Raw genomic sequence first — 22,467 nt, forward strand, 5'->3', positions numbered from 1 at the left:
CAGTCTCATGCTGTTTTGTTTACCATGGCTCTGCAGTATTTCTTGAAATCAAATATTATGGTGCCTCTAGCTTTGTTCTTTTGCACAAGCTCTTTAGTGTCTTTAGTGTTTGCCTGTGAATTTCAAAGTTGTTTCTCCAACTCTGTAAAGAAGAGCAGTGACACTGAATCTGCAAACTACTGTGGTCAGTGGACATTTTAACAGTCAACTCTCCCAGGCGTGAACATGGGATCTCATTCTGTCTTTGAGTATCTTCTTTGACTTTTATCATTGTTTTGTTACTTACATTATAGAGGTCTTTGTTAAGTTTCTTCCTGTATAGTCTAATTTTTTATTCTATCATGAATGGAATTTCTTTTTATTTCTAAACCAACAAATCATTAGTGAAACTATTTTATATGTTTATTTTGCATCTGCCGCCTTAATGAATTTATCAATTTAAAGGATTTTATGGCATATTTAGGTTTAGATGCATATAGGATCGTGTAATCTGCAAACAGATTATTCAACATCCTCCTTTCCTATTTTTATGTCTTTTTCTTGCCTAATTGCTAAACTCTTAGTGCTGTACCAAATAAAAGTGAAACTGCCCAACCTTGTTTGCTGTTGATGTTATGGTATTGGCTATGGATCTTTCCTATCTATCCCTTATTTGATGAATTCTGATACTGTATATGGAATTTTCTGTCTCGCCCAGTCTCACAACCATTCAGCCCCAAATAAATCACAGAGGCGTATTTGGTCTATTGCTTAGGCTTATTACTAACTAGCTCTTTACAACTTAAATTAATTCATAATTCTTGTCTGTGTTTAGACATGTGGCTTGGTCCTTTTCTCACTAAGGCTTTCTCATCTTGCTTCCTCTTCATCTGACTGATAACTGCGTCTCTGCCTTTCCTCTTCCCAGAATTCTCCTAGTCTGGTTGCTTTGCCTATACATCCTGCCTGGCTACTGGCTAATCAGTGTTTTATAAACCAGTATGAGTGACAAATCTTTACAGTGTGCAAGAACATTATTCCACAGGATGATATGCCTGTGCCTACTTTCTTTTTTATCATGAAGGAATGTCGAATTTTATCAAATATTTTTTCTATTTAACAAGATGATTATTTTTATCCTTCATTCTTTTAATGTGATATGTTATGTTTGTTGGTTGCATGTGTTGAATAGCCATCATATCCCTGGATTGAAACTATTTCCATTGTAGTGTATGATCTTTTTTATGTGCTGCTAAATTTGATTAATTCCTAAGCATTGGTTATTCCCTGAACACAGAAAGATAAATCAAATAGCAAATCCATGCCTTCAGGGGACAATTGGTCAATTAAGAGAAATGAGAATTAATGGATGATAGAACTGAGCCCCCTCCCATTGATTTTTCTGGTAAGAGCTCCTGCCAGTTTGGCACTTTTTACATGTATTATATATGTGTTTGCTGCTTGGGATAATGGTAAACCTCTGTATTTTGATTATGCATAAAGCAGCTAAATAAAAGCTTCCTATTAGTGGCATTAATTATTAACCTTTAATGTGTTTAAGTACATACTGTATTATGGAAAGACTGGTGTTTACATAGGAATTATATACTTTTTCATCCCATCAAATTTCTAAGGTTGATAATTATAAAAACCTTTTCTGTTCTAATATACAATATGGCTTATATCAGCCACTTAATTAATTTGCTTAATAAGAACAATAACAGAAGAACTAACACATTTCTCATGAATTTTAAGTGACTTGGGTAATTAGACATGATAACATCTATTAACTGCATTTGGAAAGTTTTGTATTTAGAAGGCCAAACCAAATTGGCAATATCCCAAGCATTAGAACACAGACCTCACAAAAATGACAAAAATGTATGTTAACACAGACTTGTTAGCCCAGTGCTTGGGAGGCTGACCCAGAAGGAAAGAGTCCGAGGCCAGCCTGAGTTATAAAGTAAGACTCATCCCCAGAGGCAGGCCAGCAAGCCCTTCTAGGTTTATAAGGCCCAGAGTATTTGCAATAGAAAAGGTTTTAATGCTATATCTTTTTTTTCTCATTTTGCCAGTCAAAATGAGAAAGACCTCTTATTTAAAGGGCATGCTCCCCTGCTGCTCTCAAATCAAGGCTGTGCTATCTGACTGAGTCCTACCATGACTTTCACAGGGTATCTGTAACAGGAGGGAAGAATAAAAAAGGAAAACATCTAATGAAGAGTTTGCACATTTACAAAATTATCCATCATATGTTTCAGTTTAGATTCTCTGAAATATCAGAGTTGGAATGAAATTATCAAAAGGAGAAAAGTCACACGGCAGTGTTGCAAACACTGATTTATTCATTATAATTAAATCTCTTGGCCATAGGCAGACATAGAGCAGCAAAGAAAGGAGGCATATTTTATCTTTTAAGAAACTAGTGCTTAGCTTTGATATTAAGTTCCAGAGCTTCAAAGATTGTTGTATTAAAGCAAAGCAATATGCTCTCCGGACAGTCATTTCCTTAGGCAAATGTAGGGACCAGGAAGGGACTCAGATTTTGAATCCAGCAAAGCCACAGGGGCATGGCTGAGTTTGAGCATATGGGGTGTGTAGATCTGAGGCAATCTTTCTCAAATTTGAAACAACTTGATATGATCTCCAGTATTGCTTCCAGAGGAGAGATAGAGAAAAGGCTAGTTCACACCAGTGTATAAATGCACAATGGCGTTTTATTCAGTCATCTGGCAATTGCAGGAAACTGGAAGGAACTGAAGATCAGGCTAAGCAAAGCAAGCTGACAGATGCTGGATGTTTTCTCTCATAGAGAGTCTGATAATATATAAATGTGAGTGGCTGTGAGAGGACCAGCGAAAGGGGGCGGTGATGGGGCAAGTATTAGCATACACATGGATCTGTATGAAAACACAAATCTGATCCTTTCTAGGCTTGCTAAGCCATTAATGAAAATATTAAAAACTGAATGAAAAAAGTGTTTTAAAGGAAAAGACTGGTGGTAGACAAGCAGCCTGCTTACTGAAAGGTGGAGGAAAGGTGGGACATAAAGGAAGCCAATTTTGTTGACACCATTACACGTAAAGCTCGGAAATTACCTACCTTCATAGCCTCAGCTCAACTGAACATTTCAGTGAGCCAAACATTTGGTAAGGTCTGATGTAAACCCTTGCTCCCAGTCCAATCCACTGCCACCCTGACATTCCCAGCAGAGCAATGCAGAGCTATAGCAGCCAGTCTCACCCCTGTGGAACAAAGCACTCAGGAGACCATCCATGGCGTAAAGTCTGCCCTACATTTAGTAAATGTATATTCAAACCTTTTTATTGTCACCAGCTTTCAGACCAATCAGCCAACTGCAGCCTACCCAAGCAGGCTGTGGCATGTGTCTACCCTTGAGTCAGACACCAGACACAGCCTTGGTAAGATTTCATCAGAAGCACATGAGTGTCTCAAAGGTCCCAAAGATACACGCATTCACTGTGTAGAAGCCCCGTCCAATGATAGCTTAACTGCTTGGATATTTCATCCATTTATCAAAATTATGACTTGCAGCACTCAGGGGTGGAATGGCCCTCTCAGCATTGTGAATCCTGTACAAGAATCAGAAACGGGGCAGAAGCTTACAGCTTCCCTCTTGTACTGCCTGACTCCCTCTACTTTTGTTCCACTCCCAGGGGCTCTTAACCTAGAAAAACCATTTCTTTCCTTACATCTGTTTTCCCTGTTGAAGATAAACACATAGCTGGACAGAGTCAGGAGTGTATACAAAGAGCCAGACTGGATGGGATCCCCAGGCTCTCCCTACCCTGCCATGGATAGGTCATTCCCTTTGGGCATTACTGTTTTCATCTGTTAAAATTTGAACTGTAGAAATTCACACAGATACAACCTGATTCCAGTACTATTGTTCCTTGATTCTAAATGTTAGCAAAGGGTTTATTCAACTTAGTTTCACAGGCTTATTTTCTAAATCCCTTTGTATATGGTATTAATATGTTGTGGCTGGCAACCTAGCTGTGTCCCTTAAGGGTGGCATTTCAGTATCTGGGAAGGAAAACACAATGAGTAGTCTGTAGACAACTTCAAGTAAGACACATTACACAGGAAGTAAAGTAACACAGTACCCAGTGATCTGGGGAGCAGCCGTACTGTGAGCATCAGATGCTCACGTTGGTTATCACTGAGAACTACTGCTTATTGCCCGATCACAACAGATTCTGGAAGTGGCCATTTGTGGACAAACCGTCTTGGGTCCTGTTAATGATATAGTCAAGCTACGACCTTAGCAGCCCTCACTTTGTCTACTTTTTTTAGTCAAGACAGGTTTCTCAGCCGGGCGATGATGGCGCACGCCTTTAATCCCAGCACTCGGGAGGCAGAGTCAGGCGGATCTCTGTGCGTTCGAGACCAGCCTGGTCTACAAAGCTAGTTCCAGGACAGGCTCCAAAGCCACAGAGAAACCCTGTCTCGAAAAACAAACAAACAAACAAACAAAAAAAAGACAGGTTTCTCAATAGCCTGGGACTCACTGAGCAGCCAAGGGTCCAGGGATCTGCCTGTCTCTGATTCCCCAGCACCACGGTTACAAGAACCTACCAACATGCCCTGCTTTTCTACTGATGGAGCCCTCCCTCCAGACAATATATTGTCCAACTTTGAAGACTTAGTTTGTTTTGGTTTTTCTTTAAGCTCTCCAAGTGATTTGGATGTAGTTTTCTACATAGTATTCTTCATTGTAGCTTGGAAAAAAAGTTCTGGTTGGGCATGCCTCCAAGCTAAAGGTGGTTGACCTCCAAGAACTGTCCTTGCTCTCTGAAATATTTTTTCAGCTTGATAAACTTTAAATCTTAATCATGTTTAGCAAGAATTTTGTTGTGTCAATAGTAATCCAGATAGAATAAATTATGCTAGATTTGGGGATTGTCTAACTGTAAGACTGTGGAGTATGGAAAGAATGTCTAAAATCCTGAAATGACCACTCAGTAGTCCTAGAGTTGTAGAATATGCGACCCTTTGAACTGTCTGTGGCAAGGCTCATATTAGATGTCAGACATGGAAGCACTTCATAAACCATAAAACCATGGATCCACACATTTTTTTAATTTCTTCCCCTACATACTTTGAGAAATATAAAAAATTTTATGCTTTCTTATTTTCATTTAAAATTTAATATTGTTTATATTAAAAGCAAACAAAGAGGCCATTTTGTGCTCTCCTTTTCCTCTTTGAGAATGGCTCTTCGGTCACACATTTTTGAAAGCATTGATGTTCAGTTGGAAGCATAGTGACACCAGGGTCTGTCCCAGTTGTCTCTGTGTCCTTACACCACCCTACATAGTGTGGTTTACCCAGAGCGGAGCTCAGGAAAGATCAGCCAAAGTCAAATTAAGCAAATGTCTTAGTGACAGTGTCCTTTGCTTTACAGAAGCTTCTCAGTCTCAGGAGGTCCCATTTATTCAATGATGCCCTTAGTGTCTGTGCTGCTGGGGTTATACGTAGGAAGTGGTCTCCTGTGCTCATGTGTTGTAGAGTACTTCCCACGAAATCTTCTATCAGGTTCAGTGTGTTCGGACTGATACACTGAGACAATGAGGATGTTCTATCGGGAACTCACCAAGGCCAGCTGGCCTGGGTCTGAAAAAGCATGGGATAAATCCGGACTAGCTGAACATAGTGGACAATGAGGAATACTGAGAACCCAAGAACAATCGCAGTGGGTTTTTGATCCTACTGCATGTAATGGCTTTGGGGGAGCCTAGGCAGTTTGGATGCTCACCTTACTAGACCTGGATGGAGGTGGGCGGTCCTTGGGCTTCCCACAGGTCAGGGAACCCTGATTGCTCTTCGAGCAGATGAGGGAGGGGGACTTGATCGGGGGAGGGGGAGGGAAATGGGAGGCAGTGGCGGGGAGGAGGCAGAAATCCTTAATAAATAAATAAATTTAAAAAAATTAAGCAAATGTATAGGAACTCAGTAGAACGCAAACCACCTTCGTTAGGCCTGCGAGAAGTGAAGTATTTGTAGGGGGGTCAGGGCCTAGGACAGAATTATCACTCTTTTGTATGTAAAGTCTGAGAAGCAGAAAGCCATGGATATGGGAAAAATGAAATCTAAGACTGAGCTAGGAAGAGGCTGGGGGAGGCTGGTCTGCAGTTACTGACCCGTTAGATGTGTGGTGCACAAGGCATATTCAACAGTGAGTATTGGAACTGCTTTAAAGACAGAGGTAGACGAATGTAGAAATGAAGTGTTTTCCCCAGCTTATCCATGTACAGATAACAGAACAGCATACTCTTTTGAAAGTGCAGCTCACACTTGTCAAACGCCCATGACAGTCATGCTGCAGGGACTGCACACCATGTACGGTTGGAGGAAGTGTTTCTAGCGTCAGAAGCAGGATCTGCTGCATTCTCCATTTTTTAAAAGGGTAAAAACAACCAGAAGTTTAAAAGGACAACTTGTAATTATAATCCTCATCTTAACAGCCCACTTTGAGAGATGCTACATTTACCTGAGCTTTCAAGAGATTTACAAAGTAGCAAGTGCCATTGAAAACAGCTTGATTTGATGAAAATGAAGCTCACAGAATGGAGAGCAGGTGGCAGCAGGTTGACTTGGGAAGTCTAATATTGTGGCTGGGGTCCTGGCTGTCTAGGCAGTGAATTTACAACCAGAAATGTGTGTAAAGATACAGGCCTGGGACTCACTCCTAGGGTCTCACAGAAGAAAGTATGCTACAAAGCAACTCGTGAGAAAGTGTGTTCTGGAAGGCCTCACACCAGCAGTGTTTAAATTTAGTTTCCACATTCACAGCAGAAATACATGAAATTCAGTGACACAGAGGTGAGTTGTCTTCCTCCATCTTCCTGCAGAGTTGCTTTCTTTATGGGAAAATACGGCAAACTTGGGACGTTCCCATGCTCCGCCTCCACGGGCTACAGCCATCCATCACACATCAAAAGGCCAGAGCAGTGGTTCTGGGCAGGGACCCTGGGGAGTGGGCTGGCTGACTTGTCCTCGCTGATTCCACTTACTTGTTTGTTCCTTTGTGTTAGAACCAGAAGAGAACTCACAGAAACGGGGCTCAGCACTAAGCCTGGCTTTCCCCTCGGCCTTGGCTTCTGGAAGAGCTTTCATTAAAGCCTGTGGTCTGTATAAATAGTGATAAACCAGCTGTGAAGTGACTAGTGTCAGAAAAAGCCCCTTCCTACACTTAACGAGCCACTCCATCCCCCCACCTGGAAAGGTTAAATCTGCTCATTCCTCAGATAAACTAGCCAAGATTCCATCTCCCACTGAGCCTCCCTCCCAAGCAGAGACCATTCAGCTATTCACCTGTAGGGAGAAACCAGTTCACTCACAGGTCCCCACACCTCCCTGGATGTTTCAAGTGCGAGGCTCCAGAGGGGCTGCCATGAGTCAGTAAAATGTAAACTCTCAGAGTCGAGAGCTGAAAGTATCGCTCTTCCTTAAGCCTCTTGGAGGCGCCATTGCTGGGTTCAGTCAAGGCTAAGCCCCTGGCCTGTGATGCTTTCTGTCCCTGCAAGCTCTGGGTGGCTCCTCCCAGTCAGTGAGCATGTTCTCCAGCAGTCTAGGAGGCAGACTCAGAATGTTGTAGTTCTCGTTAGAGTTTGCTTCAACTCAGAAACTTCCTGCCTCCAGCACAGACGAAGAGAAAGGAACACAGAGGGAACTAGGAGTGAAACTTAGAAGGATTTTGTCCATCTCTACTAAGAAAGTTGTTGATTTGGTGTGAATTATGAGTAGTCTGTGTATCACTCTGGGTAACAATATTCTTCTCCATAAACATTTTGTCTCAGTTTCTACTCTGATCTGTCTGCCTTCCTCCACTTTTGGGATTAGGGTATTCTTGTTCCTCTGCATCCTTGGGGTGAACTGTTGGGGTCTGTGTGAGGTGTCTCTGTGATTTTGAGGTGGAATTTGTTAGTGACTTTGCTGATCTGTTGCATCCCTCTTGTTTGGTGTGTTGTCGTTTTCATTTGTTTTCCCTCCAGCTCTTTCAGTACACTCATTGTTTAGCATCTGTTGTATACTTTACTTTCTTCCTGGTGATTCATAGTTCTGGTCTATTGTCGTCAGAGCAGATAATATGATTTCAAATTTTTTAAGTGTATTATAACTTCAGTTCTGATACAACAGATGATTGGTCCTGGAGATTCCCAAATGCTGATGAGAGGAATGTGAATTCTGCCTCAGTAAAATGTTCTGTAAATGTCTGTAAGGTCCATTTACTTTACAACATGAGTCAGCTAAGATGTTTCCTTGTGGAGCTGGAGGAGCAGCCCAGTGACTAAGAGCACTTTCTGGCTATGCAGAGAGCCTGGGGTCAAGTTCTCAGCACCCACATGGCAGCTTATAACCATCTGTAACTCCACTTCCATAGTGTCTGACACCTTCTTCTAGACTCAGAGGACAGAAGGCACATACATACATACAAGCAAAACTTTCATACACATAAAATAATGTTTCTTTAAGATTTTAAAACCTTCATCATTGCCTATTGACAAAGTGGAGTGGTGAAGTCCTGGAAAGTCTGTCTTACAGTCTGTCTCTTCCTCTATAGCTAACATAAAGGAATGCCAGGTTGCATCCATATATATCCAATTGTGCCTTCTGACGGAATTTACCCCTTCACTAATACATAAGGACCTTCTTTGACTTTTGGAAGTTTCATTTTTTAATTTAAAGTCTGCTTTGTTCTAATGATATAGTGACGCTTGCTGACTTGTTTAGTGTTTATTGTATATCTTTTTCCAATCCCTCATCTTTATTGGTGAAGAGAATTTCCCACAGGCAGCATATGGTTCTTGTATTTTTAACCCATTCAGCTATTTCCCACCTTTTGGTTGCTGAGTTTAATTTATTTTATCATCATGGATATTATTGACAGACATGAAATTTCTCCTTTTATTTTTATTTTATTTTATTCAATTGAATTGTGGGGGTAGTTTTGTTGTAAATTGTTCTTTTCTAACCTCTTTCTAGTCCTTTGTATGGTTTGGTGAACCTGTCACACTGAAGTTTGACTCTGCTCTTCTGTGTTCTAGTACTGTTTTTTTTTAATATTTACAAGTTTTTTGTTTGTTGCTGTTGTTTTAAAGATTCATTTCTTTATTGTCTTTGTATGTGTGTGTACATGAGTTTACATACGTACACTAAGTACATGCAGCACCCTTGAAGGCCAGAAGAGGGTATCAGACCCCCTGGATCTGGAGTTAGAACTGTTTGAGAGGTGCCTGCTGTGGGTTCCGGGAACTGAGCAGAGCGCTCTTAATCACTGAGCCATCTTTCCAGCCTGGAATGTTAGTGGGTTTGTGTTGGTAATCATCACCCTTTGTTTCTCGTGGATGACTTCCTTAAGTGTCTCTTGTACGGCTGATCTGATAATTGGTGATTTTCTTCAGTGTTTGCTTTCCTGAGGAACATTCATTTCTGAAGGATAATTTGGTTGGGTATAATATTCTTAGTGGACAGGGTTTTTACTTATTTTCTTAGTGTCATGCATATGTCCATCCTTCCCTCTTCTGATCTATGAAGGTTCTATTGAATGATCTCCTGGAAGTGTGATGGGCTTTTCCTCTCATGTGACGTGATGCTTTTCTCTTGCTGAACTTCAGGTTTCTCCTGGTCATGTACTTGCAGCATTATACTACCAGTTTTGGTTAAAAATATATTTTATTTAAATGCAGTCAGATCATATCTCTTCGAAGATTTGGGGCCTTTTTGACTATTATTTAGTGATAAGTTTTTGTGTTTTTTTTTCTATATTCTTCACTTTGTGAAGCTTCCATGATACAAATACTTGACATAAATTTGTTCTATAAGTTTTGTGGGCTTTCCTCATGTGATTTTTTTTTTTTGCTGACTAGACTAATTCTAAAGTTCAGAAATCCTTCTATTTATTTTTTTTACATAAATTCTCTGTTTTATCTTTAATTTTATTAGTTAAAGCTTTAGCTCCAAAGTTTCCAGGTGGTTCTCCTTTATAATCTCTATGCTTTTGGTGAACTTCTCATTCATATCCTACGTTATTTTTGTTTTCTTCATAATATGCATCAGTAGTTACTTTTTATCTCAATGAGTTTAATTAGGGTCATTAAATTTGGATTTATTTTAAGGTCTTGTAGATTTTCTTTAAACTGGAATCTATTGTGAAGAATTATTTCTTTGGAGTGTCATGTATCAACATTTCCACATTGATATCTGTACATCTCATAATATTTGCCTCTAATTTTATGAAGTAACTCTTCTATGAAGTTCTGAGACTTGGTTTTGCTTTATTTCTCATTTAAATGGGAGGTCAGATGCCAGATAGATGGATGCTTTGGTAGTGGGATCAGTGCTATGAATTTGGTTATATTGGAGCTCAAACATCCATGTCATTTCTTTGTCTTTGATGTCATCCATAGTCTATAAACTGTAACTGCTTGGAAAACATTTCAGGAATGTAGTTGTAAAACTTCATAATCAACTTAGACTTCCAAAGGTGTGTGTCTTCAGACTTTGCAAAATCAAACACTGCTAATACCGGGCCTTGTAGTGGCCGTTGTCATGGCTATAATAGTGTGGAATATGTACCTGGATGGAATCACAGGAGACTCTGAGTCAAGTCACAGTATGTGAAGGACCCTCGGTGTGTATCGGGGATACCACAGCTGGTGTCCTCTGAAACCACAGTACAGGATTGTACTTTCCCCAGATCCCATAGGATGACTCAGGTGATGCTGGCATCTGTGACACTAGTAACCATAGGCTCAAGATTGTATAAGACAAACAAGACCTTCCCTAGGTCCTGCTTGATTTGGGGAATGGGACAAGTAGCATTGTCAGACAACTTCACACAGCCGTGGACTATCTCCTGGCCCCAAAGGATGTAAATAATCATCAAGGTTTTTATCACCAGCTGTGGTTCCAAGGCAATGGGCTGTGGAAGAAATCACTCCTAGGTCTCCCAAAACCTATGCAGGTAACATTTGGGCCTATGGCACATATATCCTCACATCTGGAGGCATAAGAGGTGAGGAGACCTTCTCTAGACCCCATGGCCTGAGCAGAGTAGTCTGATGATGGAGGAAGGTCATTGGCTAATAAAGGAACTGCCTTGGCCCATTTTATTGGTTAGAAGATAGGTGGGAGGAGTAAACAGAACAGAACGCTGGGAGGAAGAGGAAGTGAGCTCAGACTCGACAGCTCTCCTCTCAGGAGCAGACGCCTGAGAGAGACGCCATGCCCCGCTCCCGGGCAGACACACGCCATGAAGCTCCGACCCAGGATGGACATAGGCTAGAATCTTCCCGGTAAGCGCACCTTGGGGCACAACACAGATGATTAGAAATGGGCTAAATTAATATGTGAGAATTAGCCTAGAAGAGGCTAGATAGAAATGGGCCAAGCAGTAATTAAATGAATACAGTTTGTGTGTTGTTATTTTGGGCATAAGCTAGCCGAGCAGGCGGCCAGGGTGCTGGGAACACAGCCACGCCGCCCTTATTACTACAGTCTGATATGTGACTTTGCTATCTACCCTACTAGAGCACAAGAGAGATGGGCTTGTCCTCAGCTTGCAAGGAGAAAGCTCAGCTGGAGACAAGATTTGAAACATTGATAACCACAACTCTATATCTGCAAGACATGGATGTGACCTGCCCCTAGGATAGGCTATGGTCTGGGAGAGCAACCTGCCATAGTTTCATCTGGGTTTACACAGAGGTACTGGTGGCTAGGCTGCTGGCAACTGCATTCCTGGAGCTGTACATGAGCTAGAACCTTCCTAGATCCTATTGGACAGGTGCAAACAGAGCCTGGAGTTTACAACAACCACCTCAGCCACAGTGCTGTGGGTTGAAAAGAAGACTCGCAGCATGGACTCAGACTTGTGACTGTCATAGTCTATGGTCCTAAAGCCTTAGGGCATTGAAAGGACTGTCTTCTGCCCAATAGAGGATACAGCAGGCCAAGTCCTCTCATGGCATCAGGGGATTGCCTCCATCTAGCCGTGGCAGTTTGGGTTGGTGGGGAGGTAGTTAGAGAGTCCCTTCTTGGGGTCAGAGCAGGTTCCAGGAGTCGCTGGCACTTTCCCAATTCCCTGTTCTCACTCTGCCCTGGAGGGGTCAAAGGTGCACTTTGCTTTCTTCTTTTCTCTGGTTCCTAGCCGGTTTTCAGACTTGAACTCTTGTCCTGGCTCTCTTGTGGCCCAGCTGTGCACAAGGACTTCTATTCAGCCATCTTGGCTGCTTGCCTCAATGATAATTTCCTCCGAGTTGACTGCTGAGAATGAAGGTGTTAGGCTAAAAATGCAGGGACACCAGGCTAGCCCCAGAGCTGTTGCTTTCAGAGGGGCAGGAGGTCCTAATGAGGTTTTTGTCATTTTCCCCCTTTTTCTAAAAATACACTTTCAAAAATTAAAGGTATGAGTGTGACTGTTGCTGGCTAAATGCTGTGTTTCCTGCCAATGAGGGGTTCTCGTTCTCAGTCCTGATTCTTGGCTCTGCTCCTCTTCAGAACCATGGGAGGTTGGCCTGGTCTTCCCATTCCAGAATTTAACTCCTTAGCAGGAGATGAAAGGTGCAGTGTTGCTCTCCTTACCTGGAATACAACATTGTGTTATTGCAACTAGCATCTGGTTCTGAAAGTGGCGATTTATCCTACCATGAGCATCCATATGTCTGCCTCCATGTGTGTCTACAGATAGGAGTTTCTAAAAGACTCGAGTTCTCCATACAGCCAGTCCCGTGCCCTTAGAGCACCACACTGCAGAGAGGAGGAAAGGCCTCCATAGTGTCTGTTCCCACAGCCTCCCCTCCAGACTATAAATCAAGCCTGGGAAGACAGTAGTGAATCAGTAATTTATAGACTATTGCGATGCTTCGTTAGAACTGACTGTGGAGCATGAGGAATAGAGAACACATGTTTCCAAAAGACAAACAGACCCAACACATCTCTTCCTTGGCTGAACCAACAGCAATCCATTAGCAGGACAAAATGGGATGCCTTATTTTGCATATCACCCACTTCCCAAAAATAGACTCCCTAACCACTTGTTAACCACACTGACTTTAGTGCAGAATGGTGCCACCAGAACTATTCATGCTAAGCACCCGAATAGCTTGTAGCCAGCAGTCTACAAAACAGGAAGAGAGCCTCTGCTTCCTCTCCTTGTTCGACTTGATGTGATAATTCATTGCAGATTTCTTTGTCTTTGACAGAGTGCCTACCGAAGGAGCGGGATGGCTTTTCTGGCCTGCTGAGGGGACTGTGGCTGTGCCTGCTGCAACAAGAGAGGAAATGGGACACCGAGGTCATTCTTCCCTGTGCTGGATGAAAATAAAATGTGGATTTACCGTCTCCTGCCCTAGGGAGTGGCCTGCTTTGTTTTTGACTCTCCACTGTCTGACTCCAGCTCTTCCTTGGCCTCCTTAGCCTTGTTTACTGAGTGGGCCATTTGCCTAATTAATGGCAGGATGTTGGGTGGTGTGTAGGTGGACAAGAACGCACATCACACAATTCTGAATTCTGAATTTGGCATGGATTTGCTGCCCTCAGCTCATAAATCTTAAAAGCAGAGTTGTGCTTTTTTCCCTCCAGTGTTTAGTCTGCCTTTTATAGGATGCATTTTTATGATTCAGATTGGGACAAAAGAGACAAATGAGTCAGTCTCCCTTCCCAGTGACCCACCAACTGTGCTTCCATTGTTGACAGTCTCTGCGTGTGTTCTAGAGATGCAGTCATTTGATGAACATGCACCCATCAAAGATTCACCTGGCAGGACAAAGCCACCTGTTCCCCTCTTCTCCCATCACCCCACTCACTACAGGGGTCACTTTTTCATGCCTCCTTCCTTCTGCTTCACGGAACTTGCCTTATCTGTCTTCACTGCCTTCCGTTTCCAGCTGAACCTCCCCCGAGCCCCCACCACCACCACCACCACCACCACCACCACACACACAAAACTTCCATGCCTTTTCAGAAGCAAAGTCAAAAGGAAGAGCACAGGGATTCTGGGATTCACCTAACCTTCAGAGCTCTCCCCCTGGCCTGGAATCCGGTTAATACACTGCCTGCTGGGAGCAGCTGAGCTGCCCCAGTGGCATCTGTTCTGTCTCCAGTAAATGAGGAAGTAGAAGTCTTAGGAACAACCCAAAATCTAGCAGATGCGATGGTACAGTTCCTGATTAAATACGAATTGCAGAGGAGGAAGTTAAGTCTTTAATTCTGTAAGAGTTATGGGTGGAAGAGAGAAATAAGAGCAGCCGTTTTCTGTGTGAGCAAACCCTGGAGTGGCCACATGCTTGTGCCGTGGTGTCCCCACTGTCATTTACCTGCTGTGTAGTAATCTTGGGGAAAATGTGCATGCTAGGAAAAACGCGGATATTTAATATCAAAAATCGCCGGAGGGTTTTGATGTTCTACCCATGCCTGTCGAAAAGTATGATTAAACCGTTCTTTTTATCATCATCCCTATTTTCCTTGGCATCCCTAATCATGGAAAATTATAACCCTGCAGTAAACATCCCTTACTTGGGAGATGGCAGCACTCGCTGTATTTGGTTTCCATCTGCCAGGCTTGTAGGCAATCTGACATTTTCAGGGGCTAATTTTTCCTATTGAAAGCCCATCTCTGCCCCACAGTATATATTTTAAGTAGCACGAGGCAGAAAATGCAAGGCTTTGTTTCCTCCCGTGGTCCTCTTTACCTAATCTCCTTGTAGTCCCAGGGAAGGAAGACTCAACGTACATTTCTCTCAGAAACACGACAGCTCTGTGTTTTTGTTGGTCTGGTGTATGTTTGTCTATCTTGAACCGTCTGGCAGGCAATTATTTATAAAATCTGGTTTGCCCAGCGAGTTCACATAATACCTTTCACTTTTCATCCTGAGCCAGAAAGCTGAATTTAGAATCAAACAAGGCCGTTTGTGTCTGTCCTGAGCCAGCCTAGATGTGCCCATAATTGCTCAATGCTAATATTTTAATTCTTTTTTTTCTTCCCTACACTTAAGTTCTCTCCCTTACCCTTAAAACAAGACTAAATTTGAAGTAAAACAAAATTTTCTGAACAGTTATATAGATACAACAGAAGGAAAATCTTAGAAATGACACTTCACTAAACTGTCTCCTAAGATTAAAGTGTCAAATATTATCATAGTTAGAGAAGACCACCGTCCTCATTTATTCTCACTGTGTCATTGGGAGCTGTCCCACACTTGACAGATGAAAAGGAACCTGGCCTAGATGGGGGAAGAGACCACGCGTGATAACCTATGGCCTCATTCTCGGCCCAGTCCACCTCTTCACCACCCTATTTTTACGTGACAATATTACAAAGGCACTCTAGCCTTTTCATATTTATTCCAAACAATAAAGTTATTCTTAATGATACTAATTACACATATACCCTAAAACAGAAATGTGAAGTCACATAATGAAATCTTAAATTGACTATGCTATAAATGATGGTTTCTATACATGGGGCTCAACTCTAAATCATGTATGAATACCCAAATTCTGGATGAGTTTTTATGATTATTGTTACTAATCTCTGCATTTTAAAGATCAAACTTGAAAATAAATAAATCCAATAATAATAATAATATAAACTTTGCTTTTAGAAAATTGATGTTGCCCCCTAGACTAAGGGTAAAGGAAACCAAACTACTTCTACACCTACGTTTTGAAATGTGGCCTTCTAGAAGTGCCCTCTAGAGGTCATGGCACTGACCTTTCCTGCCTTCACACATGACAGACAATAGTTGAGATTCAAAAATAATTTTCTAATGTTAGAGGCTAAGGATTTTATTTAAAAACCATCAGAAGTGCAAACATTTTCCAACAGTCTATATCGTCCCTGTGTTCTGTCTGTTCTTTGTCTTTAAAAAATAATAAACAGCCCACATCAATGTTTACCACATAGAAGACACGTAAACATAACTGGTGGTCTGTGGTCTGGAAGAAAACAAGTTTATTTGTCTAGAAATTGAAAAGTTCAAATTTATGAATTTTTTTCAGTATAACTCCAAAATTAGGCATTGCTTTCAGGGTCATGTAACCCCTTGTGTGAAGTAAATCACAGAGAGTGCATGTTCTATCTGCCCTCCAGACCTCAAATAGTCCTGCCCATCAACCCTGTATACATCTCATAACGTCTTTTACGGTTTCCTGTGTGTTCTGGCCCAGCATTTCATTGTGCATAAACAGTTGTACGAATAGTGTAAGGACGGCGAGCCGAGTGTGTCCCGGCAGCGCCTCCTCTGCCAACTGAGTCCCCAGCAGCGTTCTAGCCCTTTTGGAAGCCAGGCTGAACTCTTTTGTGCTTTGCATAGTAGTGGTGAGGAGCAGGGATTCTGGCAGTTTCCGTGGAGCTGTGTTTCGTAAAGGAAAGGCTCCACAAGGGTATCCAGCCAAGCAGCTAAACCATGCCATGGGAGGTGGATGTAAATATGATGGTTAAATAAGGACCAGATGCCCTGGGGAACTCCAATATCAAAAATCATATCTCTTAAAGTGAGTCTCAAGTGTTGTGAACAGGATAGTGGTACCGTGGAAGGGGGTGTTGGTTTTAAGTATGAAACAAAATATCAAGCATTCAAATTGTCCTAAGTCATGGAAATTTTGGCAGTTGGAGCATAATTTAAAATGGTCGATTCTTACACGGGAACAAGAACACGACATATAAAACTGCTGTAATTCTTTTGAGAGCCTTGGATTCCTGGTCCCTTTTCTGCTTGTAACCTCCCGACTGTCTTTATTCTCACCGTTTTCCACTAAGAAGTAAATATAGAGAAAGATAGAGAAGGAATGCATGGAAGGACCAAAGCCTCTTTGTACACATCTACAGTATGTGGGCCTGGAAAGAGCATTTTCTGTTTAACAAAAGGACCCAGCACCCTGCAGGGTGACTCTAGGGTGCTTCTGATCTAGCTGCAAGGGATCCAGTGCCTCTTCTAGCCTCCATGGACACTCAAACACACATGCATACACTCATGCTAACGCACACGTGTGAATATGCTCATGCAGATGAACACATATACATAGATAGTAAGAACATCAAAATTTGAAAATGGTATGTCAGTAGGTTCATCAGTTGCATAATAATTAGAGCAGGCTTCCATGACTGATGCTTCATGGGTCACCTTGAAGGCTCACGACACTCTGTGAGCTGCACTCTGTGTGGCCCAGAGGCAGGAGAGGGAACTTGGCAAGTTAAGTGCTCTGTGCAGTTATCCAGAATGGAACTGACATTTGTACTTTGACCACACTGTTAAGTAGCATGGAAGCTTCTCGGAATACAGTGAAAAGAAAAGCTTTCTCATGCCGAAAACTTGATTACAAGAAAATTTCACTGTAGCTTAAAACAGTCTTTATATATACATTATGTAAGTACTATAAAACAAAATATATAATAGAATGCAATTACATATATAGCATGCCAATTCCTCTTTAATGTGTCAAACCTTAAGATAACTATGTATAAATAGTGTAATACATTTTAAGAGTATGGTAGGAGTGGGGGCATGGTTGCTGAGGAGTTAGCTCAATGGTTAAGAGCTTGCTGGGCAAGAAAGAGGACCTGAATTCAGATCTCCAGCACCTTCCGAAAGGAACAGATGTGGCTATGCATGTCTGTCACCCCAGCAACTGGGGGTGAAGGGTGTAGACAAGAAGAACCCTGAGGTTTGCTGACTGCTGGCCAAGCCAAAAAGCAAGTTCAGGGAAAGACTTGTCTTCAAAGAATAAGGCAAAGAATGGGAGAGCAGGATGCCCAGGGCCATTCTCTGACCTCCACACAGGCGCACAGACATGTACATACATAAACACATAATGGTGAATACAAACTATAACAAAGCCTCAGAAACCCATGCATATATTCCCTCCCCTATCTACGTGTTGACTGTATCCAGAAGGGTGATTACAAAGGCTGCTATTGTATGCCTTCACACAAGTTATCCGTGTTCCAGAATAAGTCCCATCTTGTCCACAGGTGCTTGCTAGTGTTCAGAAGGCGCCTGGAATGGTCTTTTGAAATACTTGCTCCTCAGTTATGATGCAATAGGCCTAGTTTCTCTTAGTCTGGCAAGTTTGTGTGTGCGTCCCTGGGAGCTGACTGTACAGCGATAAACAGGAAGTGGAAAGAGCAGCTACGTGTAATTTGTATTTCAAGTGATTTTTTTTCAGTTCGATCCATACTTAGCAACTTTTTGATTCAACTTCAGAGGCTGGAGAAGTGGCTCAGGGCTTAAGAGCACCAGCTGCTCTTCCAGAGGAACTAGGTTCAATTCCCAGCATCCACATAGCTCAAAGCCATCTGTTACTCCAGTGCCAGGGGATCCAGTGCCATCCTCTGGCTTCTGTGGGCACCAGGCATGCATGTGGTACACAGACATAGATGCCGGCAAAATACCCATACATATATTACTAACAATAATTTTAGTTCAACCCTTGGTCTGCTGTGCCTCAGGACAGGTCACTCCTAACCTCTGTTCGGAGGGCTTTGGCTTCCTCCAGTCACTTCCTTTTCAAGGGTTAGGTCAGCTGCTGTGTGTTCACTGGCCACATCTTAACACCTTCCACTGGCCTGTGCCTGTCCATCCACCAGGCAGTCCCTAACCAGCAGCAAATAATGCTGTCACCGGCTTAGTTCGCAGCAAGTCCGTAGGACCTGCAAAGAGTCAAGAAGTCCCGGATGAGCAGGACCAAATGTTCATGTTCCTAATACCACAGGAGGATGCCAAGACTGAGGCAGGAGGATGCCAAGACTGGGGGGGGGGGGGGGCAGGTGACAGAATAACCCAGTTGGTGGTGGATTCCATGTCAAGGAGTTGGGCACGAACTCAAAATTATAGCCAAATAGCTGTGTCCACACACATGGGGGGTAGGAAATTCTGGACCTTGCTATGAAGTCAATACAGAGAGTCCTAAAACACACACACACACACACAGAGAGAGAGAGAGAGAGAGAGAGAGAGAGAGAGAGAGAGAGAGATACTAAAAACTCCAATGTGAGCTACCTGTACAGCTTCTGGTTATACCCACACGAGTCCAAACTAGCATCACAGAGGACAGAGGTTCTTGCACAGTCGTGCTTCTCGTTGCATTATTTTCAAAAGCCAAGCTAAAAGACCACTGTATATGCCTATCAACAAATGAGTGGTTAGAGAAAATATATACACAGATTTTACTAAGCTGTGAGAATAGTGAATTGTGTCACTTGTCGGAAAATGGATGGAAACAAAGATTATATAAGCAAAACAAAGCAGGTTCAAAAACAACCAGTGCATAGATTAGATAGATAGATAGATAGATAGATAGATAGATAGATAGATAGATGGATAGATGGATAGATAGATAGATAGATAGATAGATAGATAGATGATAGATAGATAGATAGATAGATAGATAGATAGATGATTGATAGATAGCCCAGGATTGGCCCCACCCACAATGGCCTGGGTCCTCGCCATCAATCACTAATTAAGAAAATTTCCTACAGGCTTGGCTACAATTGACCTTATGGAGGTATTTTCTCAATCGAGCCTTCCTTTGATGGCTCTAGCTTGTGTCGAGTTGACATAAAACTAGCCAGCACAGTGGATGTTTGTCTTCTAGATAATTAAAATCCAGTCATGTTGACAATGAACGAACCCAGGTCCCATGTATCAGGTTTCTCAGGGCCTTTGTGTGCAGGCCCTAGGGCTTGAGTCTTGTTTGCTGAGGGTAAGGACCTCCTAAAGAGACAGCTTCAACCACAATTGCACTGCTGCAGGCTGGAGAATTTTGTGTGCCATCTGAGCCTGCACATGCTTAAAGAAGAATTGCACACTGCTAAGACACAATGCTTTTGTGGATGGCTCGTCTCGGGATGTGTCTCACCTTTCCCAATAATTTACTGTAAAGACATTAAGTATTTTGGGTGAAATTTCATTTACTAACAGTGATAGGACATATCCTCTGAACTTAACTAAATATTCAAAATTAGGGCTGAAAAGGAGAGGCTTGTGACTGGAAGCTATAGGTTCCCACAAAAGAGTAGCTTGCTATTAAAATGTCTACATCCCTCCATTCATTCAAGAGCTCTTAAACACCTATGCAAACAAATCCATATGAGCACCACCCTGAACTGTAAGTACAGGACCCAAGGGGGCCTGTGGGATTGTACAAAGAGGGTCATACTATCACTTAGAACAGCTTCTCTGTAGAGTAAATAAAAACACACTTTGCCCAGACAATTGTCACCCTATTTTAAATAAAGCCATATGTGCCATTGTGGCTTATGTAATATGCATTCATTTAAAGGCCATTCTGAGGTGGGTGATACACTTTATTGGTAACATTGTTTAAATAACATTGAGGTTCCATCTCAGACCTGATGGGAAGAAAGATACTGCATCATGGTAGTTAGTTAAATATATTTTTAATTTAAGAGATAGTAAAAGCTTGCTGGGTGTGGTGGCACATACCTGAAATCTGGGCACTTAAGAGGCGTGAGCTGGGGAGATGGCTCACTGGGGAAGTGGTCCACATGTGAACATGGTGACTTGGGTTTGAATCCTCCCAGAACCCACATTAAAAAGCCAGTTTGTAGCACTCACATGGCAGCTCACAACTGTCTGTAATTCTAGTTCTGGGGGATGTAAAGCCTTCTGCTGACCTCCATGGGTACCAGGCAGGAATGTGATGCACAGACATGCATGTAAGTAAAGTACTCATGCACATAAAATATAATACTTTTAAAAACCAGATGTAGTAACATATCTGCATGCCTTGCACTTGTACAGCGATGGGGAGGCAGAGACAGAATTCCCCATAGTGTGTGGGCAGATAAGAGACCTGCTTCAAACATGGTGGAAAGCAAGAAGCAACACTGCAGGCTGTCCTTGGATCTCTACCTTCACGTGGTGGCACGTGGGCACCACCACCCCGTACACACTCTGTACATTCAGGGGAGCCCTGGCTATACATGGCCCTGCCTAAGAAAGAGGGAGAACATGAGCCAAACAACTTTGTTAATAAATGATTCTCAAACGATCAAACAGAGGGAACCATTGCCTGAATTCTCTGGCGTTTCTGCCATTGTCTTCCCAGATCTCCAATATCTGGGAGTTTGTTCTCCCAAAACTTTGGGCTACCTTAACTTACACGGAAGAGGAATTCTTTTTTTCTATTGACATGAAGTGATCACCTGGACTTTTTTCATACGTCTTATTTTGGGGGAAATTTATGACATTTTTAACTTTAGGAAGTTTTGCTTTCCCTGAAATTTTATTACTTTGCATTTTTGAAACATTTCAATCCCAGACAATAAATATTATGCGATTATTGTTTTCATATGAACAAGCTATTTCCTCCTGAATTTTCTAACCCCCTTTTCCCAGCTTATGATAGTAAAAATTTATTAGTAACAGCTTTTGCAGAATCACACGCAGTGGAAATGGAAAGGAAGGGGTGTGTGAGAGAAGAGGGCCGGTGGTACAAATGAGCTGAGGTGTGTGGCTTTCTTCCTGATGAGTCTCGGCTTTCTCTCGTTCCGTTGAAATGAAGATTATATTTATTCTATAAATCATTTTTATGATATGTCATAACCAGTTACCCTAGTCAATGGCATGCTTACATCATTGGGAAACGAATGAATCTCAGTAAGCTGGATGGAGTTAGTGCACGGCGAGCGACTCTTCCGGGTTAGAAAACGTCTCCCCTCAAAAGCGAGCGTCAAGTTTTCAGCTAAATATCCCTCCTTCAGAAAGAGCTCTCTGGCCACTCTTTAACATACTGAAATGCCACCATAGTGCCCTTTCTCCACCCAGTTCCCTCTTCACTTGCTGTCTCCTAACAAGCCATTTCACCTGTCAATTTTACAGTCGCCTTCATCCAGAATGTAGACTCTGCACTCCATAACCACGGCCCACCCTGCCCGCTGCTGTTGCCTCGCAGAGCTGTGCCAAGCACCAGAGTGTTGGTGCAGTCAGCATCTGCTAAATAAAGGAGAGAATGTTCAATACTCCTGTAAATCCCCTTCTACCTCAGCTCCCAGCAGTAAACCTCCCCGCAAGTCCTCAGAGCCTCTTCCAAGTCCTCAGAGCCTCTTCCACTGTATTTCAAGAGGACTTTTTTTTTTTTTTTTTTTAAAAAATCTTTTGTATTTTTGGGAACAAGATGGCTCGGATGGTAAAAGTGCCTGACACAAAAGCCTGAGAAGCTGAGTTGGATCCTCATGCCTGTCCTCTGACCTCCACACACGCTCTTGGGCGTGGGCGTGAGTGACCACACCCACACGCATGCACAATAAAGATTAATTTTTTTTTAAGTTTCACACTGAGGGACTGGAGAGAGTACTCAGCGGTTAGGATCATTTGCTGTCCTTGCAGAAGCCCCAGCCTCAATGTGAGCGCCCACATCAGGTAACTCCCAGCCATGTGAGACTCCAGCTCCAGAGGATCTGATGCGCTCTCTGGCCTCCTCGGGAGCCCGCATGCC

General features: G+C 42.5%; 1 protein-coding gene across 2 annotated transcripts in view; it reads left to right on the top strand.

The window, feature by feature from the left end:
• Positions 1-13,680, top strand: part of Supt3h (SPT3 homolog, SAGA and STAGA complex component) — a 348,399-nt gene extending 334,719 nt beyond the window's left edge. The window contains exon 12 of one of the 2 annotated variants that reach the window (XM_041656171.1): positions 13,209-13,680. In XM_041656171.1, coding sequence (XP_041512105.1) covers positions 13,209-13,250 — 42 coding nt within the window. In that variant the 3' untranslated portion in view covers positions 13,251-13,680. The remainder of the gene's footprint in view (positions 1-13,208) is intronic. The other variant, XM_041656172.1, reaches the window with a different exon arrangement.
• Positions 13,681-22,467: the final 8,787 nt, after the last annotated feature.

Source organism: Microtus oregoni, unplaced genomic scaffold (genome assembly GCF_018167655.1).
Source record: "Microtus oregoni isolate MIOR12 unplaced genomic scaffold, Mior012 000007F_ref0000211, whole genome shotgun sequence".
In the NCBI taxonomy this organism is placed as follows: domain Eukaryota; kingdom Metazoa; phylum Chordata; class Mammalia; order Rodentia; family Cricetidae; genus Microtus; species Microtus oregoni.